Source organism: Melanostigma gelatinosum (genome assembly GCF_949748355.1).
Source record: "Melanostigma gelatinosum genome assembly, chromosome: 2".
Classification (NCBI taxonomy): Eukaryota; Metazoa; Chordata; class Actinopteri; order Perciformes; family Zoarcidae; genus Melanostigma; species Melanostigma gelatinosum.
The window spans coordinates 22328488-22354731 of NC_136635.1; the positions used below are offsets into that span (position 1 = coordinate 22328488).

At 42.0% G+C, this 26244-nt stretch overlaps 1 protein-coding gene across 1 annotated transcript in view; it reads left to right on the top strand.

The window, feature by feature from the left end:
• The first annotated feature begins 13472 nt into the window (after nucleotides 1–13472).
• LOC306792111 (collagen and calcium-binding EGF domain-containing protein 1-like) overlaps nucleotides 13473–26244 on the top strand; it is a 28330-nt gene continuing 15558 nt past the window's right edge. The window contains exons 1-2 of the mRNA XM_079289124.1: nucleotides 13473–13605; nucleotides 14660–14740. Coding sequence (XP_079145250.1) covers nucleotides 13493–13605; nucleotides 14660–14740 — 194 coding nt within the window. The 5' untranslated portion in view covers nucleotides 13473–13492. The remainder of the gene's footprint in view (nucleotides 13606–14659; nucleotides 14741–26244) is intronic.

Here is a 26244-nt window from a genome sequence, read left to right on the forward strand (position 1 = left end):
TTTACCTCTGCTCAGTTATGTTGTTATAATAGTATTCAAGTAGTACTCGTGTTTTGCTTGCCTCCCTCACCACAGAGGTAGAGAGTTAGAAAGACAATTTTATTGTGTTACAGGCCTCCACTGTTTCCACTGTTCATCCAGTAACCGATAGTTACCTCCTCGACACTCTCTGCAGTGGAGTTAGTGTTGCTCATGATCATATGGTTCTGATTAATGCGATCAAATGCTTTTAATTCATCCCTGCTTGCTCGAATCATTGTTTGTTAATGACACAACTTCCTTGGTACTTGCATTTTACCGTGCTGACGACCTTCACAAACTGCAAATTAACAGGACACAGTAAAGAAATAATAAAACCAAACATTTACACAGAGCAATTAGAGGGCTTTACCACATGAAGTTTTTCCCCATCTGCTCCTGCTTACTGGAACCTTTACTGTGTTAAAAAATCACCACTTCCCAACCATTTCCAAATTGCCTGTTCTGTAGAATAAAGCCTGCCGTGTTAATTTATTTGTTGCCTGAAGTCCAATTTGTTCTGCATTTGTTTATATTGCATCTCACATATCCAAGATGGGCCCTCAGTGCCTGTGTCAGGTCTCTGAGGTTTGACCTAAATGTCTGCATGCAGGGACAAGTGCCTCGTGGTCCTCATAAAGGGAATTATGGAACACGTTTTTTATTAAGGTCAGTGACCATGGGAACACTGCTGGTCTGTCTTATATGTTTAGCGTGTGTGTATTCTTTCAGCAAGGAGAGTAGAAGGGAATTGTAAAACAACATAGTTTCAACCGAACGTGTTCCAGTCATACTTATAATTCCTCATAAACAGAGCTAGTGTTGCTTTATAAACAACAAAGTGGCTCTTGCTGTAGCCAGGAAGCCCATGTTGACTTTAATGTGGGTGTTCAATTTCTTTTTAGGACAGCCACCCTGTTTGTGATTACAGAGGCAGTCTCGACTTATGCCTTGTCATTCACCACATGTAGTATTGCAACAGTGACGGTTGTGATACAGCCTCTTCACTGAAAATGGTTAAACTTGTAGTTTCTGATTCAGGTTTCTGATGATGGGAATTCAGTTTGTGTCCTGTTTCCTGGTCTGTGCGGAGACTGTCCTCAACTGCGAAAAGACCAAAGCACCAGTTACAATAATAATTTAACATCCAAAAAAAGTAAACTCTTGCTCATGTTGGAAGGCAATGGCCAACAACCCATTTTGTTGTTTACGTGTCTAACTATCAGTGTAAGTCTGGTTATATAGCAACACTAGTGGCAGAGAGGAAATGGAATTCAGATCCAATCCAATACAGCAATGTAATATTTCTTCTTCAAGTAAAATTAACATTTAAACTCCAACCTTAGTACATTTATAGAAGTACTATCAGCAAAATGTACTTCAACTATTACAATTAAAAGTACTGGTTCTGGATAAATGTTGCACAAGTTTACCTCCTACAACTAATAGACTCATAGACATATGTGACAAGGGAAACACAATATATAACAATAAATTGTATTTTATAAGATGATCACGTTTTTTAATGTCAAATCTTAGGTCTGATCAAATGTAGTGGCGTAGAAGTATAAATAATCTCTTTCATACACTTTTTTTTATAACTCGGTAATAAGTAAAGTACAAGTATCACAAAATTGTACTGAAGTACAGTTTGTTGTGTCTGGTGAGTTTTTGTGCCTAAGTGCTGAGCAAAATTACAAAACAATATAATAATAAATAAAGCAGATTACTAACACTAGCAGGAGGTGACACACAGACTCAAGTCTTCAGCCGCTTTTTAAAGGCGTCAACAGAGGCCGCAGATCGAACGTCAACAGGAAGAGCAGCATGCCATCGTGTCGGAGCCACCGCGTCAAAGGCACGGTCACCTTTCCATTTTATTTGCGCGCGAGGGACAACCAGTAAGTGCTGGTCAGAAGACCTGAGATATGTACACAGGTGCCTGGCCATGCAGGTTTCTACATGGGAACCTTAAAGTGAATCCTGAAGTGGATGGGAAGCCAATGTGAAGAAAATAAGATGGGTGTGATGCGAGTCATCCTAGTTGACCTCGTAGTCAACAGCTTTGCAGCAGCGCAGACGGTTCAGAGATGATATAAACCCGTGAATGATCCTCTCTATCTCAGGATGAACCCCCAACTTTCTTCTGTTTATTATTCTTCCAAATCTTTCATATTTTTACAGATTTTGTGCACCCGCGCCAAGTCTTACCGTGTGTCTTCTTATTTTTTCCTTTTCTTGTCACTCCGATTGTGTCTGATGTACTTTGTTTACGAATACCTCAGAAGGTATTCCTTGCTGAGACTGTGTACAACAGTGATGCCATACTTACACTGTGCAGCTGTCTATAATCCATGTTGTGAGGGCCCCTTGTTTCGCAGTTTTTAGAGCCCTTGCATATATTTCACCTTGTTTGTCCAGCACAGCCACACACACACGCATACAGAACACATGCTAACATGGTGTGGTAGCAAGACCTCACATACAGGGAATGAGATTTAGAGTGCGACTCTAATTAGAATTACCTGTCCTCGTTATTCATCCAGTTGATCGGATTAGCTCTGGGTTCCCTAGGAAGCACATTGTCCATTGAATCAAAGCATGGCGACTACCTTCGCCGATCTGGAGCTGGGTGGACAGTGAGCAGGCCCTTCGCTTTGGCTCAGTGTGCCGGAAGAGAAAAACTGGCCCCATTAGTCGCCCTGTCTCTGGTTAGCTTTGGGACAGCGTCACCTCCAAAGTCAGTTAAGTCATAAGATATTTCTCTAGTCTAGAGGGTGAACGGAACGATGAATAATCCGTGCTTTCCATTGTGTGTGTTTTACCACCACCTCTGTGTGTGACTTACAGCGTGCAGGAATGTTTGTCCCAGGCCACACAGCTGCGCCGGGTTCGGTGCAGCCTGACTGCGCAGCCTGATTCATGGCGAGGCTTTTCACATTATCTTTTACAGAGCTGTTTAACTTGCAGTTTCACGGAGGAGATTTACACATTTTCCCCATTCAGCTCCCCACTTCATGCTGGCAGGGTGTAAATTCAAAGTTGGCCGGGAGAATGGAGTTCCAACTCTGCACACTGTTGTCATATATCTTTTTTTTGTCTGCATGTGGTCCCGTTTAGCTAAAGTGGCAGATCACTGCCAGGCGTAGGGCTCTGATTCCTACTGTGACAATGCATGCTGGAAATGAAACGCGATCACACAGGATGTTACATTTGGTTGTGGATTTTCGAAAGTCCTGTAGTGCTTCAGCATCAAGTATTTAACAGTTCCTGTGAAGGACTACATTATGATCCTGATGCAATAAAACTAAACGCTAGTCTTTTCCTCGCTCTCTAATCTACAATATTTGTTTTGGGGGGTCAGTGACACAACAGTCAGTCAGGGGGTCTCTGTAAACCATGCAAGCCATATGTGCAGAAAAATTGTCAAGGGCAGCACTTTAAAGTCACAGACCCTTTTCCCTTGAGGCCCTGTGATGTTGCTGCTCAGCAGGTCTGACCGTAGGACCTGCCCAGTGTGTGGAAAAAAAAGAAGGTCCGTCCTCTCCCACAGCTTGTAATCCCTCCCGTCCAAGGAGGTCACGGCCGCGTCGGAAGGCATTCCAGACACAGCCACCGCTTCTTCCCCATTAAACCGACCACTGAACACACACAAAGCGTGAGCTCTCTCCGCCTGGCTCCCCCTCTGGCCTGACTGATTAGGATGTAGTCGGGGGTTTAACCCACCTGAATCAGTTCACACAGCTTTTCAGTTGTGAAAACACACCCTCCCACTGAGCCAGTACAAATCCTTACACTTACAGTAAGTACCGGTGCTGTGACTGATGGAGGTCAACCATGGGGCAGGGTTTTTTTATTTTTACAAAGTTAAAGATAAATTCCCTCACAACTTCAGAAAGCGAACTAATACTGTATGTAAATCATTAGGGAGTATTTGTACTGTTGAAAGTTTTTTTTATTTTTACAAAGTTAAAGATAAATTCCCTCACAACTTCAGAAAGCGAACTAATACTGTATGTAAATCATTAGGGAGTATTTGTACTGTTGAAAGTTTTATCTACAAGTTGAAGGGTAACCGTCTTTCGCCTTTCTCTCAGTACATTTCATTTGTTCTTGCTGTTTAACTGACTGGTGATATCTCATTGCTGTGGTGTTTCTAAGCTGCACAGCACCTTTTGTAGAACATTGTGACATGATTTACCAAAAATATTGCATTTATAAGGATTGACTTATTAAAGTAGTACTCTTTTTATTCATGTATTCAGGCAAAGTAGATATTGTTATTGCTCATGCCTAAAGGAACAGTTCAACATTTTGGCCTCTTCACCTCCTTGCCGACACTTGGATGAGACATTTGCTACTCTCTTGTGTTTATTATACACTAGATTTGAGGCTACAGCCAGCAGCTTAACGCGTATCCTTGGTCGCCTCACTGTGACAACCAGGCTCCAGGAAGTTACTACGCCTGCCCAAGAAATAGTCCCGCACAGAACCCCCAAAGCACTCGACTTGTTGGGTTTACCAGATATTAATTAGTGATATTTAGAGGTGCTGGTAGGCAGGCTGTGTTAGCATTGGACTGTTTCCCCCTTGTTATGCTAAGCTAAGCTTTTATTTTCTCTGTCACTCGCTGCTGCAGGAACACTCTTTTAAGCATTTGTATCATCCGGGCTTGTCTACTTTTTTCAACAGAACACATGACTGATGATAACGACATTTCCAGGCAATGTCGTATGATGTATGCACAAGCACACAGTCTCTCACGCAAGTTTGTTGTGTGTACAGATGGAGTGAAGATGTCTCTGTTCAGAGCATATTGTACTCTACTCTACACTGCACACTTGTGGTCAAACTACAGAAAAAACAGCTTACAGAGACTTCAAGTAGCTTACAATGACGCCATGAGAATACTTTTAAAGAGACAAAGATGGAGTAGTGCTAGTGAAATGTTTGTGGCTGCACGAGTCAACACTTTCCAAACAGTTTTAAGAAATCTCATGTACAAATTCATCTGTAGACTGAACGACTCTGTAAATGGGAACATACTTGTTTTAACCAACATAAGGTTTAGCACCACACGCTACCAGTCCCAGCTGTGGCGACATTGGTACAGCTGTCTCTTTGTAAGGCATTGCTAGGCCGATGTACTTTTATTGTTTGCGTCTGTCTTTTTATGTATCTGTCTGTATGGACCCCGAGTCTGAAATAAAGTCTATCCATCTTTCTCTCGCTCTCTCGCTCTCGCTCGCTCTCTCTCTCTCTCTCTCTCGCAACAGTTTCTCCTGGGAAAAACTCAACAAACTTTACTACATACAGAACTCTGTCACTTGCCTCACTAGTTATACTTTTATTTTCTCCCTGTGTGACAGGTGTGCGTTTAATATTTATTTTATCCTACAGTATCTAAAGCATCTTTGAGAACTAAAAAGTATTACGTAAATCTGATGTATTATTATTTTTATTGTTATTAAAAACTTCTGTTGCCACTGCTTGGATCACTTCCTGTACAGTAACTGATTTAGCATGTTCCAACATTGCAAGATTTTTGCTCATCATCATAGTCCATTGTCTCGCAGCCGCTCACCTGTGATAACACAAGGCTCAGGCTTTGCGATTGAGCTGTTCTGTAATTTGTCCCCAGAACCAACAGAACTCTTGGTTGTTGTTCTTTCTCCTTATGTAGGCTACTTCGTCATCATCCGCCGAGCAAGGCCAAATCCATCCCAGTTGACACAGCTTCAGCACACGGCTGCAGAGCTGCTCGGGGCGACGTGTGCTGAGGTCTGAGTCCCGTCAAAGCCGAACTTGCTCGTGAGCGTCTGTGTTTTCAGCTGCTTACTGCTGGGTACTGCAGGTACAGTAGGGGTAGGACAGCATCCAAAGGGAGCAAAAACGGCAGCATGAATTCACACGAGAGGAATCGTGTGAGCTGCGTGGAAAACGTTCAGTGATTATGGCAATTAATCTCCACCATTACCTCATAAATGAGCATTTCAACAATTGTTTTCATTAGGACTGTGTCTCACATTGAATATACAAAGAAATGAGGAAGTGTGCTAATCAGGAGGGTAGAAAAGTACTACTACTGCCAATATTACTTTTTTGAGGTGAATATACATGAAGCAGTGTCGTCATATTTTCTTTCGAAATACTACACTGTGATGCATTTTCCACCCAGAGCCAAAAGTCTACCACCTCAGCTGTCACCAACATGCAAACTGAACACCAAAGCATCGATCACAGAGCCTGACAAACGTTTGCACTTTTCATTAAACAGCCGTAAAGATGCAACGGCGTGAACCGTTAAACAGACATTTCATCCCCATCTGTTTGTGCTGTACTATCCACCGCCTTATTATAATCCAGGCCGGAGCAAACGGAGAGATTACATTCTCGGGATATTGAGCATTTTACACTCATCATTGTTCCTTTTCGTGCCCTTTTTAATACACAAAAACAAAGTGTCATGTTGGTTTCCCCATGAGCTCTCATTCTGATTTGTACACTACCCCCTGCATGCTCGGAAACCCGTCTCTGAGACAGGATTTTATGATTCACAGTGATGTGATATACTGCAGACAAATCACGGGATACTGATTATTTGGAGAAGTTTGACAGTTCCAGGAAATTTGTTTGTTTGTATGATTCACATGTATTTCACGTTTATTCAGCATAGCGAGCCTGCAGCAAAGAGACAACTAATATTTTCCAAAAGAGAAACGGTTCTCAAACTGAAAGTCAGATGTTGAACAGCAGTTGGAAGAACAAAACCGTTCAAAAACAATTTTCCATTGGCTGCTCTACATCTCTCAAGCTTTTCATAAGCAGGGAAGAACTCTAGTTTTTCCAGTTTGAATTTCATGAAACAATAAAAGGTTATGCCGCTGTGTTTTTAAGTTCATACCAGCTCCCTGTGGAGCAAAGGCCCCAGGTCCATGTTAGTGTGAGAATTGTGAGTCTGTACTACATGACACCTTGACCTCAACTCCTGCCGAAATGTAACGATGAGATGAAGGCATGTAAAAGTAGCAGTCTGTTGGTTGTTAAAGAACGGGCTCTGCTAAATCCATGGCTGTCTGTTGTAATATAAAACACCAAATTGTCAGAAATTATGACTGAAAGACCCACACACAAAAAAAGCAAGCCAAGCACTTGTCCAAAGGTCAGCCAAATGTCAATTTATTAACTTTCGTCTCTGCGAAACACAAACCAACACCAATTCATTTGAGTTGTGAAATGTGCAAAGTTGTATTCCAAAAGAGGTTTTCCCTCCACGTGATCAGTGGGTGATCAGCAAGGGAGAGTTTGATATCGTTGCCAACAGTATGAAGAGAGACTGGGAAATGTTACTTTGTCCAATGTGCATATAGTGATGGACTGCCGGACAAAAAGCATTGTGAGGAAATAGAATGAGTCACAGTGATTTTCTATTTGTCTTTTTCTTGGTGCGTAAGATCACAAATATGTCTTTGATGTGCAGGTGTTTCGCTGGACTAAATATCAATAAATGCCAAAAATTTGGAAAGTGCGTGCAGTATTTTATCTCCTAACATTGTGCAATGTCTGCAGTGTAGAAGACTGTTTGTTACTTTGTGAAACGGGACAACGGTTCTTAAAATGACTGACAGCGCACAACTGAAAGGATGTTGGTTTGAGAGCGTTTGAGAGTCTATTCAAAAGGTAAAAACAAAGAATTTAACCATACCGATTTCAAAAAAGGAGAAAGACTCAATACTTCAAGCTTATCAAAGTCAAAGGTTGAAGACTGCAGTGTGTTACAAGGGACTGCTGGACATGCTGGTGGGGGGAATGCTTGCTGAGTTTCATACGAGTGAAGGCAATGCAGGGGGAGAGATGGATTCATCCCGTCCTCGAGCTGAGCGATTGCAGCTTCGTTCCCGTTGGGGCAGCGCCTTGTTTGATGATCTCAACTTGCACCAAAACCAGCGTGAGGTCATCTGCAGGCATACTTGTCTGTACTTTTAACTGATAACCGAGCTTTGATGCCTCCCCACCATGCGTCTTGTTTCCAATAAGAAAGAGTGGAGCCTCTCCACCCAGATACAACAACAACATGTTGGACATGCAAAGCATTTGTAACTCCGATACCTCCTGCCATCCAGGCTCGTACCATTTCACAAGTCCAGATAATGAACTTCCACCTGCACGGACCTGTCTGAAGGAAGAGACTCAAGAGATAAGATCTTCTAGAGAGGCGAATGTCTTCCACTTTCTCAACACAGATAGTATCATCAAGGCCTGCGCTCCCGGAGCTAATCTAGGGCAAGAAATAAGCATGGAGACAACACTCATCCTTGAAGTACTCCTGATGTCATTTGGTGTGTTGTTGCTAAAAACTCCTGCACTGAAGGTACTGGAAAGTCTGAGATTATATAGCACAAAAAAATGCTCTTTCAAATGCCCGGCATGCTATAACCGAGTCAGTTATGGTCTGTTGGTAGACAAGTTGGAGTTCCACAACTAAAAATATGTGATCAAATATGTGACAAATTGGGATACGGCCTTCACGTGCAGCTGCCACATTACAGGTTTTCCTTATCATTAGAAGTTTGTCTTCCAATGGTGAAGAATGGTGAATTGCGCAACATCACCTTCATTCTTGCTCGTTGCTGTGAGTGTGTCAACGCTTGTGAGCTAGTGAGTAGCTTGCTCCTTAGCAAACATCATGTAAAAAGGCAACCAGGACTTTCACCAACAATTTGTGTGACTTAGTGCCAAACAGCACTTTGTTTTTGTTCGTTTCTGCAATTGCAGGCCAGGGAAATTGTGGCAAACCGGGGGAAAGGCCAACCAGATCCAGCACAGGGGGTGGATCACCAAGCTCGGGTTGGGGGAGGTGATAAAGGGAGTCTTCTATCCAGTTCAAGCGCTGCAGCCACGAGGCTCGTGGCATTGGTCACACTTGGAGCCCATCAAGTAATTAGAGCAGGCATATGTTCAACGAGCTTCGAAGCAGCAGCGGCAGACAGGCTGGGGAGAAGACCAGGAGGACCTCCTGAACCACTGGAGACGAGCCGAAATGAACAGGAGGCAATTAAGAAGACTCATCGCTCTCTCTCTCTGCTCTACCCACACAAGACAGAGGAACTGCCTTCCCTTGGGAGTAGGCTGAAGGCCAAAGACCCCGAACGGGAGGAATCTTTAGTTTAGTTTGAATCAACCTCTTTATTAAAGGACACTTTTTGTTTCGTGCCAACTGCCTCTGAGTCTCATGTTTTATTCCGAATCTCTCCTTCACGTCCCCTGGGTTGCCACTACATGCCAAAGAGGGATTGCGGAAACTACAGTGATGATGTTGAGGAGTCAGGCAAGTTGTCTTTTTTTTACATCCTGTGTCACCTGCAATCCAACACACATGAAAGAATTACAGTATTGGCCTTCTGGCAACAGGCCCAGGGGCCCAAAGAATCAGAGGGCCCCTGGTCTTCACCTGTTTAAAAAAAAAGAAAAAAAAAAGAATTATAATAATCAAAGAGACCGACCTTGAACAGCTTCAAAATGACCACAAAGAGAAACAAAAAGATGCATATTGACGAAAAGACGCTATCTTATCTCGTGTGTGGCTTGCTACAGGTGGTGCGGCCTTTTGCATGTCTGTGACTAGGAGCCCATTGACTCGTACTCCACCTATGCCAGTACAATACATTGCAAAGCCATTCACTTGTCTCATAGGAAATGAATAGGGCGAAGGCAGCATTCAGTGGGTCTTCACTGTGAGAAAGACTGTGTAAAGAAAGCTCACATTTAGCAGAAAGGTGCAAAAATGGCTTGATTTCAACGGTCACATTCTTGTTAAACTCACAATCATAATGAATTTCCTTGTCTCAGTCTTTTTTATTTTTATTGTAAAGCAGGTGTAAGTGCATGTATGTAAGTATACAAACACTCGATCCATGGAGAAATCCACACATCCTGAATTCACAAACTGGGCCTTTAAAACGAGCCGTCAGGATAACAACTTTACAACATATAGACCATTTGCAGTTTTAAACATTCTAAATGTGTCCCAGTTTATTTCCAGTAGTAGTTACATTAGCTAATTAGTAGTAATTAGCTGATATGTATGTATACATGTGTGTATGTTTCAGGCTATACTAAGTGGTAAATGCACTGCAGTATATTTTCAGTGGTTAAAGGTGATGAGCAGCAAAGCGGTGCCCATTTAATGCCACAAGTTTGAAATCCCCTCTCCATTGGGAAGTCAAGGATAACTATCTCGGCTTTTACGTCTTCCACAATTCGCAGTTTTATCCATGAATGACGTGAAGTTGGTTGCGATGCAGAATGTGGCCCCAGCGTTAAATGAAAAACACATTTCTTCGAGCCTGCTCATAAGCAGAGGTAGACAAACACCAAATAAAAACCACAACCAAAGTAAACCAAGACAGGAGACTCTCCTTCGTGGGAACAAGAGAAGCCCGTGGCCTGTGTGGTCGTAATAATGAAGCAGAAACTGCCATATCAACAGCTGCCTTTTGCTGCGGTTCTTTTATGTTGCTTTATATGTTTTATGAATTCATTTGATTCTGGAGGGAATGGAGCCAAAGCACTGTGCAGTTTAATTTGATGCGCTTAGACCGAGTTACCATGTGCATGCATGTACAGTGTGTGTGTGTGTGTGTGAGTGCGTGTGTATTTCTAACATGATTCGTTTGTGGTGAATAAAACCATCTGTTTCTATTGAACGGTGGCCAAGAACCCCATGCACCGGGGGGGAATAGACGGCGAGTACAGAGTTACCTAACATCGCCTGACCATCCGCTGTGCTTTCCAACTGAGGTGACTATTGGTCAGATCTGATCTCACAACACCAGAAGAGACATTTATTTCTTCTGAGGAATCATCAGAAAATCAAGTCATGCAACCAAGTCCCCCTGAAACAAATATCATATTCAGGGACAACCAAGTGTTTTCATTCAGGGATTTATGTTGTGTATGATACTATGTCCTACTTTATGCCATACAAAAACTCATGATTAACACAATTAATACATTGCTGACGACACTTACAGCTCTGTAGGAATGTATGTAATATGTCCCTGACGTTTTGTTTTCTTTAAAAGTGTAGGCAAAAGGTTGACTGTCCAATTTGGCTCTGATTTCATTCAATCACTCATGCTCTAATTTGTATGAATGTTATTTTGTGTTGACCACATGTCAAGCCGAGGAATAAAGACACAGCACCTTAACTGGCAAGTACAGACCATTTCAGTCCACAGTCATTTGAAAGACCTGTGAAAGAAATGACGAATGTTCTTTTCAGCGCAAATAAAAATAATCTAACACTCAACAGGACTCGCATGAGTTCATTAATGTCCTTAACGGCAGGATGTTAATGTGCATAGTTCCATTCATCATAATAATGTGAAAATACACATTCTGTACATAGTGTGCTGAGTTAATCACAGCACGTAGAGCTCAAGTAATTAGGCTGTGATTGCAAGTGTGATTTAAAAAAAACACAACTAATGACGGATAATTATTATGCCTCTACATGGAGGTTTTAAATCACTTTGCTTCTTCTATTTTTGAGTCCTCCTCCCTTCCCCTTTTGCCTATTTTCCAAACCGTACTTAAAAGATAAGTGTGTTAGCAGAAGGTTTATCTTGTTTCTTTCGAAACTGGCAGTTTTGAAAGTCTTTGCATGATGAAACAAAACAGAAAATGCAATCTCACTGAACACACTGATCAGCAGTAAATCCAATAAGAAGTGCAGTCCAGTCACAGAGACTGTCTAATTATTTGTATAAAAGTGTCATTTTTTTTCAATCTAAAGTGCACGAAACAAAGCAGATCATCAGCAACACACAGCAAATCATCAACTTGATTGGCTGTGAATTTGAAAACGCATGCACAGAGCACTGGGTGCTCCTGCATGATCACATCTTTCAGTTCTTCCTGACGCTGTCCTGGATCTTGTGGTTCCAAAAGCATTTTGCAAGTTGACCCTACTCCAAGTTTTGCATCATTTCACATCACGTATTTGTTATTGCTGTGACAACAGCCCATTGTTTTCTCATTTTTTGCAAAGATCTTGTCCCAAAATATGGGATGCGGTTGAGACTTAAGGAATAAATTGCACTGTGGGTCTGTGGCTGCTTGGAACGAGTCATTTTCATATCATCATTTTGCCGATGACACTCACATTTACATATCTGCATCATAAAATGAGCATTGCCTCATAGATGGCCTCATTAAATGCACTGACCAAGTCAACAGTGTGGGGAGCAGGGCCTACAATAAACATGGATAAAAGAAATTCTGGCGCCGAAGAGGAACGAAAGTTGCTGCTCCTCCTGACTCTCCGACAGGCTGACCGACAGGAGTTCTAATAAAGACCACATCCCACCTATTGTCAAATATCTGCATTGAATTACAGAACTAATGACAGATTACTGTTCCTTTTTAAAACACTTAGTGGTTTGGGATCAAATTACATCTTGGATCATCTTCTGCGGCATCGACAGAGGCTGGCACTGGTCTGGTTGTTCCCAAAAATGAAATCCAAACATGGTGAAACTGCTTTAAGCTGCTCTGAGGCACATACTTGGAACTTCGGGAGGTTTTTGACTCGTCTTCGACCGTTATCATTATTAAAATCAAAGGGGAGAATGCACCTGTTTTCTAATCAATTCTGGGACAATTCTATCTATGCTCCTATTTCATTCTTGTATTTTCTTGATGTTTTCTTTGTTTATCATTTCGTTTGCAATTTAATTCTCTTCTGTCATTTAGTCTTTGTTTTGGTGTCAGTGTAATACTTTACAGTGTAAAGCCTTTTGTATTAGATGTGGTGTGTGCTTTGATTTTGAGCTAAAATTGTATTGTTGTCTTTATGACATACTATTCATTTATTTTTATTCAATAGACATATTATTCTCATTCACCTAATTTGCTCCCTATAACGTTGTGAAACTCAATTATGAAACGTGTTTCTTTTGTACGTCCAAATATGGTCACTTTTGTAAATTTGTACTTTGAAAATGTCAGCAGTATATATTTGGAGGTAATTCTGTGATGTGGGGGCTTCAACTGATTTCAACATTATTATTAATATTGTCAATATTGTTGTTATAATCATTATTATTATGCTATACGTCATCACCACCAATGGGCAGTGCGGGTGTGTACTCAGCCTCTTCTTTTAAGGCAGGAATGTAAATCCAGAGGGATTAGTGTGAACACACTGGGCTGTAAAGCCTTCATTTGCTCTCCAAGGGGTCTCTGCCTCAGTGCGTAAAGTTGGGACGGGGCTCCGGACGCACCGCGCAGCACTTATTATCCCACTGGATCCATGTGCGTCACCTCTGCGGGATACTCGACGAGCATTTCTGATATTTTCTGATATCACCACCCGCGCGCGTCCCTGACAGATGAAAACATTGGGCGTTTTGCTGATGTGAAGGCGCGTTTTCCCTGGAACAGATCATCTGTCCCGGTGCGCAGAGGGGACATGGGTCAACTTTATGGTGCGACTCTTTTACCATTTGGCGCTATCTGTGTTGTTTTCCTGTGGGAATCTGGTGCCAGCACTATCAGGGCGACGCTTGCAGTCGACACCTCGAGGTAAGCCTCATGGACCTGATTAGAGGATCCTAAAAATATCTTGATCTTCTGTAAATGAACGACAGAGTGCTGAAGAATCCTTGTCAACCTCATCCATAAAGTTAATCAGGCGTGTAATGGTTTACAAATGTCGGTTTTCCATCCTGACGCAAAACGCCGACAAACTTTTAAAATATTCATTTGTACGTTTTTTTTTCAACATGAACCACAACTACTGAATAACAGTTTACTGATGTGGTTTTAGAGATTAATGGGAGATTGAAGCTCCATAAACATCCTGGGAAGAACCACATCACTCACTTGTTTGTTTCGACTTTTAATTTAAACTAACCAGTATACAAGTACCTCCCTTGTCAGTTTAGCGCACAGTGCCAAAAGCCATAATAGAGTTTAGTCTGTGTTTTATTGGTTTCTGCTCTTTACGACATACTGTGAGAGCAGGCTGTCAAACAGGAGACCCCTGGATGAACCGCTGCAGCGCGTCTAATCTAATGTGAGTTTCAGGGAAATGCAAGAAAAAAAAGGGCAACGGGAAACTCCAAATGGTTGGAATCGGTCGCGGTGCACGGAGCCAAATGTTACTTGTGCTAAGACAAAACATGACAGATGCTATTAAGGTGCCCGGACACAGTGGGTCGGGGGGTGAGGAGAGGGTGTGAGTGGAACACATGCATGTGTTCACTGTTTAGATGGGATGAGTGATTTATTCATTTGTGCTGCATGAGCATGAACAGATAAACATTCCTGTAAAGTGTTTGATGCTGCAACCTCTTTAGATAGCATTATTTTCCAGTCTGATACTTTCTTCATTTATTTCAGTATTGATTTATTCATGTCTTATCTTCTTTATTTCTGTATTTATTTCAGGATTTATCCATTTTTTTCGAATTTATTTATACATTATTTATTCTGAAATTATTTAACAATGGGTCCATGTTTACGTCCAGCCCTGGAACCACGTAACTCCCTCTGTTTCATGAGTATAACCGCTGGACAACCATGTAAAAAGTGCCAGTGGATCACGTTCGTTTCCAATGTGCCTTTCTTTTCTCAGAACGGCGTGTCCAGATGATAAGATCGTGACCGTGAAGTATCCTTGCGTCAGAGCTGGGGGGAAGAACAGCACTTGTTTCAGGTAAGACTGCAGCTGATGTTTCCACTGGTTCTAATAATCCTGAGCCACTGAGCGAAACAGCAGGGAGTTACTACATTTAAATATCCGCCTTTCCCAGAACTGGGATTTTTACTCAAGGACACTTTGAGTGTTTGATCAGTGGCTGCTGATGCCTGTCGAGAACAGTAACTTTTTTGGGGGCTGTAGAACGATTTCTGTAACCACTAAACCACCCGCTGTGTCATTTCCCGAACTCCACACAGTATATCCCTCTTTTGGAAACTCATTTGGGAGAGAGAAAAAAAATGATTTCCTGAAGATCATCACTCAGAGACTGAATGATGATCTGAATTTGTCAACCAACCGCAGCGATCCTTTTTAAGAAGTCAAGATGGGGTTTTTTATTTGGTTTTGGTTTGTTAGAGTGCTACATTTTTGGGGAAAATAGAAGTGAATCATGTCATTTGAGAACATTTGTTACTTTTACTTTATGTACTGCATTTTCCCCCTGCTCTCCACTGACGTCCACCAGCCTGGCTCTGTGACAGTTAAGCAGAATCTGAACTTGAACTTCCTCATCTTGGGTCCAGAGCTAAAACATTTAGGGAAGCTCCCGTCAGGGAGTTGGGCCTGCTGTATAACCTAAAAAGTACAAGTAGTTCAATTGCACTGTATCCATATAGAGGAAGACAGGCACTACAGACGCATTGTAGTGATTACCAAACACCTCATTTGGTTTCGCAATTGAATCTTCTGTGTTTTTGTAATTTAAAGGAGGGCAAAAACAACAACCATATAGAGGGAAATACGGGTCAGTTTTTGAAAGGTATGAATTATTTGTTGAAGGAATTGGTTCTCTCTGTCTTCTTTCTTTTTAAGAGGCTCCAGGGTTCCAATTTATGAAAATATCCTTTGATATCATATCGTATGAGCGTCTTAAAGCATAGGTCGAAGGACATAAATCAATTCAATGCAGGCGCTGAGGCAGGTTGTGAGACTTTTAGCTCATGATACATCACACACAACCAGGAGAAAGTCAAGGTAAATCGCTCATTTTGACGTGTAGATAACTTTCCCCTGAAGCCAAACTTTGGCTTGGATTTGGTTGTTGCCGTAAGAAGATCCTTTAATAAATTAAGCACCGGGCCTGATATGAGGCCAGACCATCTGATCTGTTTACTGTCAAGGTTAGACTGCGACAGGCTCTGTGCCTTGTTTTATTTCTGGCTCTAAGAGATGCGTGTTGCTGGAGGAGGCGGATTAGATGAGGTTGTGTTTTCCTTTCCATGTTTCTCGAGGCGGTTCAGCACAGACCTGGACCGAAATGATTTTGCAAATAACTTCGAGGGTCACCAGATTGATCCATGGTGTCTGTACACGAATATCACTTTCAATTTAATAACAACAAGAGTAGTATGTTGTCCAGACAGGGCAGCTGAAGCAGCCACTGCTTATTTCCATCTTTTTAGACAGACGGAGAGTTTAAGTTGTAGTTTGGATGGATGGATGTTGTACTGTGAGTCTGAAATGCCCTTATACTACTGCAGCATGTTTCACCCGGAAAGCTGTTTTAGATCACAGAAAGTGTATTCAATCAAACAATCTTTTTTGTGGGGGGTATGACGGGTTGTATTATTGTTTCATATTTCATAGTCATTTGACGGATTATTCAGTACTTTAACACATCTGGATGTTTGCCATGTCAGAGTTTTTCAGTATTTCAGCAAGTTGGGTTTAACTGTCAGGAGTTGTGCGGTCACACTGCATTTATTAAACCATGTGACAGATTTAACCAACAGAATAGGCCTTGAGAAGTGTGGGCGCAGTGTCTGTTTTATCTGCACTGGTCCCATGAGGACGATGAGTGACGGATGCAGTGTTAATGAATGAGTGAATGAAGGTTCTCACTTGATTTATTACCTCAGTAAACATTGTAAACATGAGTTTTTGGTCCTAATCTCTTGTCTCAAGTCTTCTTCAATACAGCATGATGTTCATTGAGTAAATTATTATCCCATTGAGAGTAAATTTGACGACATAGCAGGGTATGCTTTAGGGCGTGGCTACCTTGAGGCGTAGCAATGCGTATCCCTCCCCAGCCCCACCCACTCATCCAAATATGGTCACTTCTGGCTCAAAAAAGCCAAGATGGCGACGGCAAACTCAAGGCTTCAAAATGGTAGTCGACGAACCAATAGGAGACGTCGCAGTGGCTCTGTCCACTTTTTATATACATGGAGGATATGCTATGCTATGCTATGCTAAGATAAACACACCGTTTAATCAATTTCTTAAACTTCTCCTCTCATGTTTTTGGTTTTGGAGAGGCGATAAAACCGCCCGTCCCACGAACTCTGCAACACATGTTAAGAAATCCTAAACTTGACAGGCCTGCCGTGCCTCGTTATGGTTGCTATGCTCTGAATGAATAATTGAGGTTTTTAAACTGTATGTGACCCAGACCTGGTCAGGCTATAATCTCTTCCCACAGCTCTGCCGTGTTCAGACAGGCTGGACACTTTCCAATCATTTCTGGTTTGCTTCTCTTATTTCTTCACCTGGCACCACTCTCTCATATTCAAATAATCTGGGAAAGGGAGTTATTCCTACACTTTTAAATTGAAGATGGCATGTTAACCATTTGGAAAAAGTCACACCTACCCGAAGAAAGCGGGCTGAGTTGCTATCAAAACAGTGAAGCAAATTATGGTACTTAGTGGTACTTCAATTATGGTACCACTCAACATGAGGCAACACGATTGAACAGAAAGTCTAACAGTGATATTTCAGAAACATTATAAACAATTTCTGATGATGATTTATTTTTTCCAACCTGTGTCAGTGTGATTTTCTACTTTTCTGATCTTCCCGGTCTCAACATCGTCGTCTTCTTTGGATAGTAAGACTGTTTTGACATGCCCAAACTATCAATGTAATGTCTCTGCCTCAGAGGGTTTTGCGGTGTTGTGCAGAAGTAAATCCTCAATGCTCTCACCCTCTAAACAAAGTCCCCGCCGGCCGCAGGTCTCTTTCTCCTCCGCTGTGGCTTTTGTTTTTTACAGCAAAACCAGCTTAGTTTCTACATTTCTATTGTTCTGGCCTCTTTGTGTTCTTATGCTGTCTTCCCCGGAGGTCGGATTTCAGCCGTGCCAATCCAAATATGCACGGTTCGTACCCAGATCCTGAGTGATGCGAACGTGTGTGAACTCGCATGTTTGGGAGTCCGCGTGAATTGCATCTGTATTGTCTGTGCTGGCAGTTACAGCCGGGTTATGATGATGAGAGTTGATTTGCCGCTGCTTGAGCCCTCTCTCTCTAAACACTCTCAGCTGTGGAGTGCAATCTGACAGGACCGAAGGGCTCCACTAAACTGTAAACCGTTTTTTCAGTTGATTGGCATGTTGTTCTGGTTTACATACCCTGCATGGCTCAGCAGATAACACCCATGCTATCACTGTACTTGCTCAGATTAAGAAAGGGATGATGAAAAAAGTCGTGGTGACATGATTGATTTTTATTGCTTCCATACTTTAAGCTTCTTTTGTAGTTACAATGATCCATCTCTCCCACTGGGATCATTATGTGTTGCACAGTACACTATAAGTTCATAAGCACTGATCATCTTCTGTTTCAGCAGCAGCATCTCAATAACGTATTCATGTATTTTGAGGAGCGTAACATTTTACTGATTAGATTTCACCAGAATTGAGTGTTTTTATAAGTAGGAAAAATGGCTGGAGCTAAAAAGTATTATATACATCAGAACAAACGTGTTGGCTTCCAGCACCTGAACAAATCCCCGAACAGCATGGAAGTTGTAAGTGAAAGTTGTATGGTGAAAAATTCCTCCAAATGTACATGTTTCACCTGTAATAGTCCTGTAACTGAAAGTTGAGAAGATTTTCTGCTTTTATTTGTCTTTGATGATAGTAAACTGAACATCTTGGGGTTTTAGGCTGATGGTAAGACAAAACAATTCATTTGAAATCCACACAAACTTCAGAATATTTTGTCAGGCTCTCTTCACTAATCTTATCGACCAGAGATTAATCGATCAAGCTAATAAATTCAAAACAAATTAATCAAGGATGAAAAAAACCACAAGTTGCATCCCTAAAATGATTCACAGGTGTGATGACGCTGTCTGTTTGGGCTCTACAGGATATGATCTGAGCAAACGTAAAAAGAAAAAGTTGCCGATCCAGAAGCTTAGTTTGGATGATGCTTGAGAGTGGTGGTCTCCGAACACGTATAGTAACACTGTATCTGTTTCCTCGATTCCTCGATTCCTCTTTCCTCGCATTTCTCAAGTGCATCTCCTCTTTCTCGCACCTTTAAGTGAGGCAAGCAAGTGAAGACAGTTACTGAATTAGCATCGCATGACCACATTCTTCCCACTTCTCCCATTTTACTTTCTTCCACAAACGCACACCTACAGTACAGTTCAGAGCGTGTGGTCGAATGAAAACAACGCGACTGTATTTAAGAGAGGGAAAGAGAAAGAAAGAGGAATGATTACAATCAGTGTTTCTTGACTTTGCTTCCAGAAATATCTCAAGGCTGAGTCACATGGGCTTTGGTCATTTTGGCAGAATTTTCGCCTCTGAAGCTTCTCTGTGGGGGTCTCTGATATCATTATACTGTTGGCCCCTTACACACATTTTTGCTTTCAAATTCACCATTCATCTGTTGTAAATGAAACCACAATTCAACCAGAATAAGCTAAATCCAAAATTTCTATGCAACTAAAGTGGTCTTCTCAGCGCAACCTCCAGATCGTGTTTCACCTCCAACAACCTCCACTCAGCAAAAGTTGCTTTGGTGTCAGTATTGCAAATTTCAAGTTGCAGACGGCAACCTCTGGTTCTGAAAAGTGAAGCCAATGTGGAAGTGCCTTAAACTTGCATTCCTTCGAATGACCAGCAGGGGGCGACTTCTCTGGTTGCAAAAATGTGTTTGATTTGATAGAAGTCTACGAGAAAATTACCCTACTTTTTGAGTTTATCATCTCAATCGCTAGTTTCAAGACTTCTTCAATACATGATGATGTTTGTTTAGTAATCTTCTGATTGACAGGTCGCTCAGTGTGTTTAGTTCATGAAAGTTAATTTTAACATGTTGGTCACCTAAAAATGTTCAGCATTCGGTTGTACTTAGCTCCAACCACTCGTGTAACCTCTGGTTGCAAAAAACAAGATGGCGACGACCAAACTCGAGTCTTCAAAAGGCAGTCCACAGACCAATGGGTGACGTTATGTTGCCTACGTCCACTTATACGGTCTATGATTTATTGAGAAACAATTGCGGTAAAAAGTAAATGCTGCAATTTGTATCTTTATTTTAACCAACCTATTGTTTCCTTCATGCATCCCCTGACTTTTCCTGTTGCGCCACCATGAGGTTGACACTTTTGTGGTTTTGAGTGAAATATCTCCACAACTATTGGACAACTAATGACTGATGTTTCCATCAGTCTCAGCCGTATTTTGTGTTTATTGCTAAAAGTAAATGTTAACATGCTAACTCGCTAACCTGAGAGATACATTGTACATGTTACTTTGTTGCTTTGCCTCACAGAACAGCTTGCATTGTCCTAAACTTTTAGCCTCTGTGACACCTGTAATTCACAGTTATATGATTTTTGTTTTATGATGCCTAATTAACATTCTGATCACCCACCTAGGAGACAATATCAACATCTGAAGCTTGTAAAGTCTGACCAATGCAAACCCAGAAATATGATGCCATTATTTCGTAAAGACCACATAAGCTTCAAGCTTGCACTTAGTTGCTTTTAGTCAGTGAACATTGTTGTCTGCGTGACTCAGTGAGTTCAGATCTTTGCTGGTGTTAGTTGTTGAACTGCGTGGTTGGGGTTTGCTTGTTTCGTTAAGTGAACTTCACTGTTTGTCTTTGTTGGGTTGAGTTAGTGAGCCGCAGCTTTAGACTTTGCTTTGCGTTTAATGCAATCCGTATTACTTCCTAAAAGGTTACCGTAGTTATTTTTGCTGATCTCTACACATCAGTAGTTCCCTCTCTTTACTTCAGAGCTAAATGTCTTTGCTCATTATACAGGCCATGCCAGCTCTTAGTAATTGTATTCGGTTTCGGACATAAAGGCCTCTCACGAGATGCCTGGAGAGTGGATACCAGTGGTTTTGAAGGCCATGCCACAGTCTATGTTTGTAGCATAATTTGAACATCCTGCCAAACAAATGTTCAGCATGTTTCTGTTGTTGCCTTTGTTCTTTTGTTCAGAAAGGACATGGCGGAAATTTTAAAGACCTTGTTAACATGTTTCAAAACTCTGAAAGTGGTCTTCAAGAAGAGAAGTACATTCCCGACCGAAGACCAAGCGCAAGCACCCCCGCCCACAGTTGCCCTGCGTGTCACACCAGAAACGTTAAAGGTGTCCATTAATGAGACCCGACTGAGACCGACTCAGGTCCAGGCCTGGACTCTATCTCCACTCTACAGTTTCTCTCTTTCTCGTTGGGACTCAAATTCTCTGTTTTGCGCCGGAGAGACAGAAGCCAGGCCTCCGTCTAGTAGCCTGAGTATTAACACTGGGGTTGAGGTCAGGTCAGATGAAATAAACAACAAGTTGCGTACATGCTAAGTGTTATTGGAGAGTGCGCGTAATCACAGTGCTTTGATGGTTGTTCGAGCTTCATTCTAACCAGAGAAGGTCAGCAGGGTTAGCGTTGCGAAATCGACCCTGGCCTTGTCCTTGTCAAAAATGATCACGTCTGGTACTTTTAGGGCGAAAGAAAATATGATGGGAAACACTTATTTCTGTCTTGAGTTGCTCTTAGCACCAACATCCTCTACTTGTGTCCTGCGAACTCTGTTCCTCCTCTTCGGACAGTGGTGTCTGCTTTGGGGGGGGGGGGGGGGGGGGTAGTATGAGGCTATAGGTGTCATGGTCCCTCTGAGAGTTTCGGCAGTTGAAATAACACAGAGACGGGAGACACACAGAGTCTGCTTGATATCCTGACTTGATCCCGATTGAACGTTCAACTGGCCAATTTGCTGACTGACTGATTGACTCTCTGGGATGATTGATTAACATATTGACAGCTGTTGCCTTGGATATCCGCTTGCATAGTGTATTTAGTATGTGATGCATGTATAAGAGTGTGTTTGTGTGAACTTTGCTCCTTGACACCTTCAATAGAGGACTTAAGATAAAGTAGCGTTATCTCATGAGTCTTAAGCTCCCTCTCATCTCCTTTGTTTCCCCTCTGGATTTACGGCAGTAAAATTGTCTCTCACCTCAACTCTGGATCCTACATGGTCTCTGCACATACTTGCAAAGCTATACTAAACTATACCCACACAAGTAGACGTGCTTGTGACCCCCTAGTGTTAGCAGTAGTGATGCCTTGCTAAGTTGTAAAAAAAGGACAACTGAAAGCAGGACTCGTTCAGAATAAAGTGCACAAACAAAAGAGCCATCAGCAGTTCAGAAAAAGAGCAACAGCACAGAAGATTAGATATAAAATAAAAGGAGCTATCCAGCTAACCAGACACTAACATGACAGTCATTGAGACTGACAAGACACACACAGAGTAAACTGGGTTGATAAAGACATGGAAGACCCCGTTAATGAGGGAGAACATAATGAAGTATGCTGCTGTAACGGCTTTTCTTAGCTTCCTAACATCATGGAGACTTTCATGCAGTCATCAGCTTGCTAGATAACTCGCCATGATCGGCAATAAACATTTATTTAAGCTATCAACGACTATGATACGATGCCTGTCTGTCACATGTCAATGAAAATGCTGATGCATGTTTCTTTGGCAGTAATCCGAAACACAGAAAACTGTTGGAACAGGAGGAGGGATGGATGAAAGAAGAACTCTCTTAACACAGTCCAGATCCCCAGAACCGGTTTTACTGCCCAGTTTTTGCCAAACCAAATCCATCTCCTCTAGTTACTCAACCTCAGCATTTTGACTTTGTTCCACTTTTGAACAATATATATGATATGTGATATATATAAAGATGGTTATCATTATTACAGTTACATGACAACTCTCTTTAAACAATAAATCTCTTTATTGGATGAGAATTTTGGGACCTATAAGAAACGTTTGAGCGGCCTCGTATTATACAATTGTCCCACAGCAGGCATTATTCTTGCCTTTTGCTCTTCTATTTGATTTTATCAGCGTAAAAGCACAAAAAGGAAATGCAGAATTTGGGAGACTATAGTTTCTTTAAAGTGTGTTGCTGTGGAGAATCACTCCATCTGATGTACTTTTCTTCGTAATGATAATTGTTTTCCCCCAATTGGGCTGATCAATGCTAACAAGGATCATTGAGCATAATATCAAATTATAACTTAAAGGTTTGTTGCGGGCTCCTGGGCCATTCACAAACAGCGTAGTGAGGATAGTCGGTTAATACAAAAAACAAATCTGCAAAAATAAGCAGGGAAAACTACAGGAAGGTGTCAGATGTAGAAAAGGGAAAGTAAAGGGGGGTTGGTGCTTTGGAAGCGGAGGTATTTGTTTGATCCAAACGAAATAAAGTTGCACCCTGGCAGGCCGAGCACACTGCTCAGTGGGGGATGTGCCTGGAAAACCACGTAAAAGTCTTTATAAAAAGAGCAAGATGGGGAAATCAGAGCAGGGATTGTTTTTCTCTCTCTTCTGTAAGTGGCTTCCCACTGAGATGTGACATGTGGTGGGATGCTGACTGAGGCTTCTCCTGCCGAATGTCAACTGCATAGTACACAGACAATATTAAATGTACACCCCCTCTTGGATTCCTTCACAAATTCTTTCTTTCGTTCATTCTTGTTTTTTTGAGTCACTGTTTTTTTCTCTTCCCCCCCCCCAGACTATCTCGATCCATCCTGCCCATATTCTTCTTTTCTTTTCTTTTATCTCTTCTGTGACTCGCTCTGACTCGCTCTGAGACTCACACTCACAACAGCAGCCGCCGTGGAGCCCACACTGTCACAAACTGCACTCCCTAAATTCATATCTAATTTTTGTAAAAAAAACGAAAAAGCAATTTTAGAGAGAATCTGGCCGAAGCTACTGTAGGTAACATGCAGGGAATCTACGCTTTCAGATGACACACACAGCTAACTCTGTGGAGATAAACAACATGCATAAGAAGATGCACTTCACTCAGGTGCTAGTAAATCACGACACAACAGATCAGTTGAACCTTGCTTGAAAAACCTAAAAACCCCATGTGCTTTGGCTGTTTACAAAAAGGAACAGCAAATGTAGGAAATCTGTTATAAAAACAACATTAAAACCCTAAAACACAGCTGACAACCCATGCTGATGGCCGTGAGCAAAAGGGCTCTGAAATTAGATAAGATTGCAATTTCTCTCCAAAACATTGAAATACTGATCACAAACTTACCAAAATAAGATACAACACTTTACACACACTTTACAATATGCATTATAAAATAGAATACAAAGAGACAAGAGATGAAATGCAAAAGATAAAGTATAGTAACAAAGCGAGGTTACCCCAATTCATTTGTCGCTGGGACCCTTGTCCCGTCGGTGCAGCAGTCTCCCACAGTCTGGACTTTAGTTGAACACAGATTGCTACTTGTTCAAGGAGGACCAATGGCTACAATGGCTAGACTCGTCGATGCAAAGTTGATTATGTGAGCAACATTTAAAGGCTGTAACTACAGTCCAAAAACATGAACTCTGTTTAAAGCCTACTAGTTTGAGTTTTAGCCCAAAGGTAACATACCTGTCACCTGTCTTCCTACCACCATACACCACAAACCAGGAAGTGGTTGGACCCCAGACAACAAGAGCTGGCCATGCCTGTGTTTATCTGTCCTGTTCTGTGGATGGAGAGTTACATCAATCATTGGTTACACCTGCTCACCAGTTCACAGTGGCTACAACGGCTTACTAAGAGAGTTGAGCCATTCGTTACATTATCATTTACACCTGTTTTTTTTTTCTCAACTGTAGGCACGTTCACAGTGCGTTACGTCAGTAACATTACCGTGTTAGCCTGCCTTCACGAACCAATGAGTACTGAATGCAGTCAAAGAGCAGCCTATCCAAGCTAATGTTGGCATGTAACATGAGTCCAGATGAACGCTTCTTGGACTGTCTGGTCAGGTCAAATGAGCACAATGCCGTATTTTTGCTGACAGGACGTCTGGCTCGTTGTCAAAGACGGCATGGGTGTTATTCTTGTTCAGTGATGTGTTTTATCATACCGGTGAGTGTCAATGAAATGGAGCGTAAACTCGTGTTTCTTTTCTCCCACTGTGTCTGAGAGACGGATGCAAAAAGAAATGAAGCAGAATGTATCACATCATTGAAGTGCTATTCATCTTTCATCTGTATCTGGTTGTAGAGAGAGAGGGCTGCTTTCTATAGCAGGTGATGAGAAGCAGACGTGTGTGTGTGTGTGTGTGTCCATATGTTCCCTCCTCTGAGTGCTGCATGTTGCGGTGTGTCTCGCACTGTACATTGCGGGCCTGAATGTTCAGGGCCTGCTGGGATCTGCAGTCAGAGGTCCCTAACTTACAAGCCATAAAACAAGCTGTTACATTGCTGCTGTCGCTGATAAAATAATAAAATAAACATCCTACTGCATGTTCTAGATTTTCTGAAGTAGACAATCTGCATCTCTATCTCCTCATTTTTTTTTGAAAAGACGTGCTGTTTGTACAAGCTATCGTCACTCAATTAAACTTGCATGCTTTTCATTTCAGTGGCTCGTCCTCCGCAGATGGGATCGACTCAAGAAAATGGACAAACATGAAACAGTGAAATTCGTTTAGAAGCCAGTTATGTCAAACAGCAGTAAATGTGTGACTGAAGAATAGAAGGAGGTGATTTGATTTCGGTTTTAAACGAGCAACAAGGACCAGATGCCTGCATCGGTGTGTGTTCCGTGCGTCCATGAGCAGCACGTGAATATGTTTGTGCATGGGCGCGTGTGCGAGGTCGTTTTACTTTGTGGACGTCTGGGTCGAATATCACGACATCGGATACATGTGTTTGTGTTTGTGCCTGTCTGTGTGTGCCTGCACAGGTGCACGTAAATATGAGATCATCCTTTGGGCTTGTAAACGTGCGCAGGAGGGCGGATGCAGTCTGACTTTGTAGATCTCTGGTGGTATTGAGTTGGACGTTTGATAAACTGTAAACATGTGTGCGTGTGTGTGTGTGTGTGTGTGTGTGTGTGTGTGTGTGTGTGTGTGTGTGTGTGGCATGAACATATTGTGTGTTCTGGTGATTAAATTCCCTCTAACAGCAGTCTACTGTTCATCCAGAGGCACCGACAGCTCTGTCTTCAGCTCAGTCCTCATTATTATAACACAAGTATTTTTTTTTGGCCTTCAGCTTAATGTTAAAACACTTGTTGAAACCTCGCTCTCGACATGTGGAAACGAATAGCCGACTCGCACGTGAGGGCAAGACATTCGGACCGAACGCGATCCGCTCGCAGATTGTTTGCACTGCTTCCAGAAGTCCACGGGGGCGCCCTGTTCAAACTATCGCTCTCTTTT